At 37.7% G+C, this 9,404-nt stretch overlaps 1 protein-coding gene across 1 annotated transcript; it reads right to left on the bottom strand.

Annotated features, from left to right (window-relative positions):
• Positions 1-944: 944 nt before the first annotated feature.
• Positions 945-6,312, bottom strand: LOC144349733 (uncharacterized). Its single transcript, XM_078008234.1, has 10 exons — positions 5,920-6,312; positions 4,970-5,170; positions 4,360-4,552; positions 3,809-4,020; positions 3,019-3,273; positions 2,553-2,928; positions 2,149-2,418; positions 1,799-2,053; positions 1,562-1,693; positions 945-1,374 (listed from the first exon to the last, which is right to left on the bottom strand). Exons 1-10 carry the CDS (start codon positions 6,310-6,312, stop codon positions 1,025-1,027), a joined length of 2,637 nt encoding a protein of 878 aa, XP_077864360.1. The 3' UTR covers positions 945-1,024.
• Between the last annotated feature and the right edge of the window lie 3,092 nt (positions 6,313-9,404).

The following is a 9,404-nucleotide window of genomic DNA, read 5'->3' as shown; positions in this document are numbered from 1 at the left end:
GTTGAATACTGGCAGGAAGTAGGTCGTGCTGGGCGAAATGGTGATCCAGCGGAGGCACATTTATTTCCGCTGCCAAGAACGGTTTTACACGTTGAAGATGATATGAAATCACTCTGTGAACAACTTAAACATTCAAACATTCCATGTCTACGAGTCCACATTTTGGAACACCTCACTATTAAAGGAATGAATCCTCATATAATTGACATATAAAACATCGCAAGTCATGTGACATGAAATGTGAGTGTTGTGTTTGCCTCAATTGTAAGTGTTGCACAGCTTGTAAGCTTAAATGTCCATGTCGGGTCAATTAAACTCGCAGAGGTAGGCGTCGAAATACTGTCAAATTGCCATTTTTTATTTTATTTTTTGGTTGTTGTTCAGCATGTTAGAATTATGTTATTGAGTTAAATCTTCACACGCAAATAGCAAATATGGCCACATAGTGTTATGTTTATTGTGTACCACAGTATTGTGACAACATTGTCTTTTCATCCTGTGGTATATTTAATATGCGAATAAAATAAATGCTTCTTGGCAATGAAACATCGTTATATTCAGTTGTATTTATTTTCATCATCTTTTGGTGTCATCCTCTCGTGCGCGAGATTTATAAATTCGACAATCAAGGATGAACTAAAATGATAAATCAATATTCTATTTGAAGCATTTCCCAGTATGATGCACACAAAAACTATTATTTCCTCTGTTCGCGCTAAGTGAACAATAATTCATAATGTGATTTAATAATAAACTCACTGTACTGAATGACTGCTTGAAAACTTATTTCATTTGTAATCGGCACCAGAAATTTAGATAATGATGTTTTTAGGTTTCACTCGGGTAAAACAATAAAGCTGATGAACATATTTTCATCATAACGAAGGTATTGCTTGCTATAAAATAAGGTGAACGAAAAAGTAACCCAGCCAACAGTAAAGGAATATAGCTCACTGTTTGGCTAACAAAGTAGTAATATTTATTGTTCCAATGTAACAATCCGTAATCCAATCATGGGAAACAACTAATCCTGTGGAAGGATTTCCTTCAACAGGTCAAGGGTTCTACAGTGTGATTTCAGTCGGGATACCAACTTATCACCACTGTGAATGGCTACTTTATTTCGAAAGTTGGAAAATCCAGCGTGATACCGACCCGGAATTTGTTGAAATATGCCATCGTCTCTGTACTCCTTTACAAATTTGGAGACGTCTCGTCTGTAATTAGCAGATGTAGTTTTAGATTTATGAACATATTCGTCCATAAATTTGGTCATGTAAACACATTCTAAGTCAGTGGCCAATCTTCCAACCAGCTGACTACATCTAGCAACATGGGTGTCTGTGTAGCGACCATGGCAGTGTTTTAGGTTCTCTGCAATGTATATGGAAATAAGCATTTGATTACTAATCATATATAACAAACGGGTGTAAATACAAATAGATATTTTCACACATAAACAACGGACACATATATGCCGAAAGTATTGGTTGGGTTGATGTAAAAACATACATTCAGTTAGTAAAAAAAGACCTTTCACCATTCCTAATTGTACACTTACGTTTAAAGTCATTATTTAGAAACTCGTTAACAAGATCTAGCGGTATGTTGTTCCCAGCTCCTCCTTTCAGGTTAGCAGTGCTATTCCAAAGCATTTCTTCTCCTTGCCTTGGCGAAACATAACCATTTATACCTGAAGTAAACGTTGAATATAGTAACCAATATTTACTTGTGAGGATCGCCAGTAATTTTAATCACATATTTGAAAGTTACTGAAAAAACGATAAAATAAACTTACATGCTAGCAATCTATGACCAATTATAAGATATTTATAATGGTTATTTTCCCAGAAATCTAACATTGAAACTCTCCAATTCGACATCATTGCGGGACCATCGTTTTCGCGTTCTGCATCTCTTTCTGCCATATGGAATAACCCTCTCCATAATACATGACAGGAGTAATTGAAGAGGTAGTCAGCACCGGTGTCCTGGTCTGGCTTTGATAAAGGCCCTTTAACTTGACAGTCATCTGAACAAAACCAAGAACCATCTAGTGGAAAATTTATCAACAGATAATTATTATTATTATTATTTTTATTATTATTATTATTATAAAAATATGTAGTTATGGGCCTATCAGCTTACCTGGGCATTGATTCAAACCAACACATCGCATATGAAACCATTCTCCATTAGGGCACATGAACTCCCTGTCACACCCTATCCACTTATCATCATCAGTATCTTCTTTCTTTTTACAGAAACAATAAATTGATGATTGTTCACAGTCCGGGCTACACCACCACTCGTCATCTGGTACAGATTCAGGTTGTAATTCAACACAATCGAGGTGGAACCATCTGCCTCTTTTACACTGTGAGAGTGCAGAACATTCAATCATGGTCCCTCCTAGGTCTGTGAATAAAGGGATGGTTTGTTATATTGTATTGAGTTCAGTAGTAGAATCTATCTTCCTATTGCGTTGTTTCACAGATCACTATTCATGCACTTGTAGGTTTCAGTTTAGTCAACACCATACATGCACATACCTGTTTTACATACGCAATAATCATCATCTTCATCATCATAATTATCAATGCATGGCTGTTGATCACTATCACTAAGTGGTACTTCATCTACATCCGGCCAAATAAAAGAAACTATTTCCTCAGCTAACTTTTCAACGTAGTCTTTCTGCTGGTCCGGTTGAATAGTCGGCTTATCACGTAGGCTGGTCAGTCTTCTTAAATGCATTGCCAATAGACAGGTATAGCCTTCGGTCATAAAGTTAAGAAAATCCACTGTGTGATTAACATCATCAATCACCTTCTTTTTCACTGCACGGTGACCAAACTTAATTTTGACATGGAATAAAGACCCACGTGCACTTGCCGAACTTCCACTGAATAGTTTGTTCATGGTGTCCTTCAAATAAAAGAAAAAAATACACATGCATACATACATAATTTATAACATTATATTTATATTACGAGCATGTAACTACCCAGTATTTACCTGCATTGTGATGCACCTTCTGTGGAACTCCTGGGGCCTTGGTTCGAGCCCAACAAGACGATTGACATGGTCTTGGCTACATGCCATAGAAAACCTGGCATCAACCATACGTTCAATTGATAATTGATCACCGTGACATACAACGTTATAGAGGGGTTTTCCATTTTGTGATGGTACATACTGTCCAAGATGTCGCATTATCTCAATCACACCTTTGCTGGAGGAAGGGTTGGCTTTTATTACACCAAGGTTAACCTGAACAACGCAAATATATCAATATCCAGAGTAAGTATATAACCACTGACTTGGACGTAGTTAGAAATTTAAATCATATTCCATCATGCTATAGTCCGAGAAACCATCCGATTTATTGTTTGGACTGTTATATATTACTGTACATTTCGGCCGTAGTATGGTGTCAATTTCCATTGACCTATTTCAAAACGTTACACTTCATATTGGTTTAAAGACTTTAACGTGAGTTTAGACTATAGTTAGAAATGTGTCAAGATGGATATTTAGTGTGAAATATCTATATTTAGTGTAAAGTATCTATTTTAATTGTCATCATTTTACGACTAACTTTACTGCGACACAACTTAACACCATAATAGAGTAAGTTTAGTTTTGGGTGTGAATATTATGTGATATTGGGACTTACAATCTCACTCTTTAATCGTGACTCAGAAGAGTACTTGTGCGATATATGCCATTGTATTTGTGTGTCCTTGAAACACTCAAAGTTGCGCACAAGAATACGCTGAAATAGTGTTTTCATCCTTGTTCTTACTCGAGTCCAATCACTCTGTGAAGGCAAAAAAACCGCAACAGGGATATCGACTGCTTTTTTGGTCCTGATGTCATCGTAGTCGCGAAATGATATACGGTTTTTGGTAGCGAATGACAGTGCCCAGAGCATCATTTTATTTTTAACTTTCTGGGATTGGTGTCTGGCTTCAGAGAGCTTTTGAACGTTGTCCCAGCACAGACTGTATCCGGGTTCTACAGAAATATAGCAGAGAAGCAAAAATACATGTATATTACTGTAAATGCAAGAGGGCAGATCTATCGGAAAATGCATACAGAATAAAAAAAGTAGCATTAAAATGATACCTCTTACTAAAATCGGTGTAAGGGGTTGCTTGCCTGGACAAAATACAACATTTCTCAGGAACTCGCAAGTCGGACGGACGTCGTTAGGTTTTAGATAGCATTAGACAATATATATTATCCTAAAATTGTGTCTCCTGCAATATTGAGGTCACTTATACCAAAATAAACACGTCATGTATATTCAAAAATAATATCTATGTGGGAAGCAATATAATGAATTTAACATGCCTCTTTCGAAAGTTTCTACGTCATCTTCAATATCACTGGCCCCATCTGGGCTCATTGAAACAGAGTCTTCATCGGATCCGTTAGTTGATTTGGTATGATCGCTCTCTGCCGATTCGTCAAACTCTGAGATCAAGGAAGAATGTACGCTATCGTCGGTGTGCACACTGCTGTCACAGTTTGCAGAGAGTTCATGCTAAAGAAAATTTGGATAATAAGAGTGATGTTACTGGTGATAAGAGGGGCGTACTGTAACACCAAAACCAGGCGTCACTAAAATACGAAACTAAGACTATAATTATAAAAAGACGAAAACACAAACCTGAATATGTTGTTTCCAGATTATTATTTCACTATCGAATCCTTTACGTAAACGGTCAACAGAGTTTATTGTGGCATGTATCCCAATGCTCAGTCCGATCTTGTTAAACCATTTAAAAATCTGCGCAAAAAACCCAATTTCATTGATTCGAATTGCGTACTATCTGTACTTCGCTACGTAACACTCAGAAACATTGATATTGTATTATTACGAATAAAAAAGTTTGTATACTGTTGAATGATTCGGTACATCTCAACAATATTAATACAAAAAACTAGTTTAGCAACTAACCTTTTGATTCCAGCCACTTCGGTACATTTGAAGTGCGTTAATATTTTGTAGAAAATTAAATTTCCTGGGTTTTCGCAAGTTTAGTATGGTACCAATTGTAAAACCTAAGCCGGGAACTAAAGAGCCACACTTTCCATCATCGTCACTGGTAAAAAGAATCAATAAAAAGTCACTATATTCGTACATCTGAATTGTGTCAAACTGAATTTGAAAACATATCAGGAATCCAAATACATATTTCACTATTTATGATTATTCCGTGTGATTATGCAAATTCGATTGTTTTGAAAAAAAAATTACATATAGAATAATATAATATTCGCTCATTAGGTTGACACTTATCCTGACAGGTATTCAATATTACAAAACCGTATGTACATTCATGGCTTTAAAAGGCATTATTTGAAATGTTTTTCGTGAATACGAACATTTTTATATTTGTATCAGGATTTCGAAGATATTTGGATAATTATTTAAATTACTCACATACAAATCTTATCAGCGAACAATGGTTTGACAGGGAACCTTCAATTACAGCATGTAATATTGGCAGGTGCTTCCTAGTTTCATTTAGAAAGCGAAACCATTGAAACTTCTTTATGTTTTCAATTGTGGTTTCTTGGGACGGTATTCGACTTGTTTTCCAATAAAACGAAACTTCCTGTCGAGATTCATGTACCAGAAGACGGTGAAAAACATCTCTAAATTTACGACTGTTTTTCAGAAGATGTTTAATTCCAGACCAATAATTATATTTCTTGATGTGATTGATAGCAACATCTATGAAAATAGACTTCTGTAAATAATCAAATAATATTAAAATTAGTAGATGAACCAAGTATGCAATATTCCTCATAATGAAAAATTTTGAATGAGAAAATAACAATGGCTTTAAATATAGGTTGATAAATGTAAATTAGAACTATATAAAGAATTATCGAAATACATACCTCTGCGTCTGTTTTCTCTACTACCGGTTGCATCAATGTCGTAACTTTTGGTGGAAGTTGAAAAACCACTTGTTTGGCAGACATTGCCCCTGAAGCCTCTTCTTCGCTGGATTTTCTTTTAAATCCAACACAGGGAGAAAAACATCGTTCGCGGAGCTCGTCTTTAACACATTGAGCCTTTTCTCTTAGTTTGCCAAACCTACAGATTAGACTGTAACATGTTTGGCAAACAAAACCACCATTTTGTGGTTCCTTGGACAATTCAACTAGAATGTCATAAACAGTGAAATTGGCACAAACATTTGTGCCAACTCCATATCGTTTCAAACCTTTATTGCGTTTCTGAAACGGTTGGTTGCAATAAACACACGTTATTGACGCAATGCCGGACATGGTGTGTACATTCTTGGGGAATCCCTAACCGCATTACGTAATGACAACAACGTGACGTCATATTGATCATGTGATACCGACCTCGTCCAGTGTGTGTAAGATGGCGACAAGCTGTGTTTTAGCGTGACCGTCCAAGAATACTCGGGTGAATGGGCTTTATTTGAAATTATTAAGTTTCAATCCTTGCTGTGGTGAGTATTTAATAAATGTACAATCTATCGACCTTAGTTTGGAGTCGTTTTTCACAAGACATTGCATGATTTTGAATCGTTTATTTGCGCAATGGTTTTATTGCGGCACAACATGGACGGTACTCTATGGCTGTCACCATAGCTCTACTGTGTCGACAATACCATACAAATTTCAAGTACGTTTATTATAACATCAGATCGACACAAGCAGAGCTATGGACCCACAGCTACATTTCCAGCTACATGGTTTTCCCTTGGCTTTGCAGGCACAACTAATCGCATCCATGAGAAGATCTGGGACAATAGGCGTCTTGGTCATATTTGCAAACTTCCCATCCATAGTCAGTGATTTGCACAGAAGGAGGGTCAGTCTTGTCTGCTGCCTTCCACAACATCATTTGAAGATGTTACTGCTGGATATGAAATGTTAGGTTAGGGCTTGTTGGTGGAAGAGATTCGCTTGTGGAAAATCTCATACCTTGCTGTAATCATTTATGTACTATTCATCTGGCCATAGTGAGCCAGAAAGAAGACAGTACCATGTGCCATCAAGGCATTATGAGTTGCTTCTTTCTCACAGAGAACTGAATCCAACCCAGCTATTTCAGCATTATTGAGCACACTCTCTTTCCCACTACAAAGAGACACTGTCACGCCCAGAGAGCGCATGCATTGACAAAATACCCTCGCATTTCTTTCCAAGCTGGGTAACAGTTGCGTTGATGTCAAGCTATTATTCATCCAACTTGTCCATTTGAACACAACATGATATACATGCTTTCCAGCACCAGTATACAAGCAGAACAAACACATCTGGGTCATCCTTAAAATATGCACAATATGAGCTCCTCCTGATGCAGCATGTAACATGTAGCTGATGAGAGGTGTGTCTGCTTCATCATGTCGCACAATACTGCCTCAGGTATTTGAGAAGACAAAATTTAATTCCATTTGCAAAAGTACCTGAAAACAATATGGTTTAGCAGATGAAAGGCATTCACAGGAGAGTACAGTGAAGAGGAGTTTTTTTACGAAGACACCAAGTCGTTGGACCAATACTGATTTGTTTCCCATCCAGAGGCAGTCATACTCATCAATAAGTAATGGAGGTACTGAACACAATTCATGTTCGAAGAAGGCAGATAAATCAAGGTTCCTTTTTTGACCAATGACGGGCAAATATTGCTTCAAGATTATAGAGAGTGCTGTCTTTAACTCTCACGCCATGCTTCAACACCTGCATGGCTCTAACACTCTTCTGTATCTGATTGTGGAAGCCACCAGGGAAGGAATTAGAGAAAGCTAACATTGCTTGATCAGTTAGTCGATGAGAATACCTCTGAAGTTTATCCAAGATCTTTTGTCGATCCTTTTTAGCCAACTCCTGCCTCTTTTCTTCGTCTTCTTTATGTTCACAGGAGCAGAATCAGATTCCCCATCAGGGCTGTACATATCATCCATAAACATGAAAAGGTGCGACTAAACACCAAAAAACAGCGACTTGTTCAGGATTGGTGGAAATATCCTGCATACCCCCTGCCTGCTTGCCTTGTTTTATGAATGCCTGTTCTCCAAACTGATTTGCAGAAAAAGCAGCAGCTCCTTGTGAGTTACAACTAAAATGATGTGGTATCATGTGGTAGATGCTACATGTCCTGCAGGTGCCAACTGATGGATCTTGCATAGTGCTGATATCCCACAGCATAAACATATGGTAACATTGTCTCCAGGCAATACTGCTGTATAAGCCAGTCACCCTCTTGCTCAGCCCTCTGAAACTGGTGTGCAAGCATGGTTGGGCTGATGAAGCAATCAATCAAGAGTTTGCCTGAGGGATGGTTTCGTGGCTTGTTCACATAGGTAACATCTTCATGACTTTTCTCTTCCTCCTGTAGGAAATCATGTAGAAGTGCAGCAACAACCATACGAAAGTCTCGCATCGCCTTTGCCCATGCTTTTCCATTGAATATATTGGTAATGCCATCATGTGCAGCACCGACAAGCTTCTCGGCACCTTTCATATTGTGTCCAATGATGTCAATAAAAGACATTGTGCATCAATCAATAATTAAGGATCAATTCACTTAATAAGACAGAAGATTATGTAGAGTTGTATGTCTAATATCAGATGAACCTGAGCCATGCCAAGGCTCTTGAGTCTCTGATCAAGGTATGCCATGACAGTCAAGACAGTGTCGGTGTCAAAGTTTTTATTTCTGTGTATAGTTTAATTGTGTGGCATGAACTTGAATAAATCCTAGATAGTCTAAATACACACGTAATTATATTTTAATCGGAGACTATGCGCTATTCAATTTAACTTAGTGTTAAATACATATATTCACACTCACTGGGACTGTTAATAGTCAATGTAACAAACCTTGTATGTCTACATTGTGTCGGCTGGCACGTTGGACATTTGATATTTCTGCAGTTTGAGTGTGAGCATGATCTGGTTACCATAGTCATAATGCTACATTTTCGATCTCGACTTTTATTTAACACAGCTCGGTGAATGTCTAACTACATATTAACTGTTCGGCAACAACGAAATAACCTTAACAACGGCACTAAGAGGACGTCACCTTGTATGCGTGGAAAATTCAGCCGTGTCATTGTTTGGCATAACTGTCCTTTGGTTAAGATACAGCTGTACAGTACAATCTGGGAGAATGTTCGATGGCCCACCAATCAAAGGCGGTGGAATAATCTATCCTGGTGGTCAAGTCTACAAAAAGAAGTCTAAATCAAGCCCCGTGTCTGCATGGTAGGAACTCCAGTAGTAAACGACAGTGTGCACAATTCTGAAAACTCTGTGGTGGGTTCCCCAATACCGTGCTCATGTGGCTGACTATCAATCAAGCTAACATTTACCTGCATTAGTGCACCAGAATCATTTAT

This window comes from Saccoglossus kowalevskii, chromosome 20, assembly GCF_978046115.1.
Source record: "Saccoglossus kowalevskii chromosome 20, keSacKowa6.1, whole genome shotgun sequence".
NCBI lineage: Eukaryota > Metazoa > Hemichordata > Enteropneusta > Harrimaniidae > Saccoglossus > Saccoglossus kowalevskii.
The sequence above is the reverse complement of the archived record's forward strand: the minus strand, read 5'-3'. Positions and strand labels throughout refer to the sequence as shown.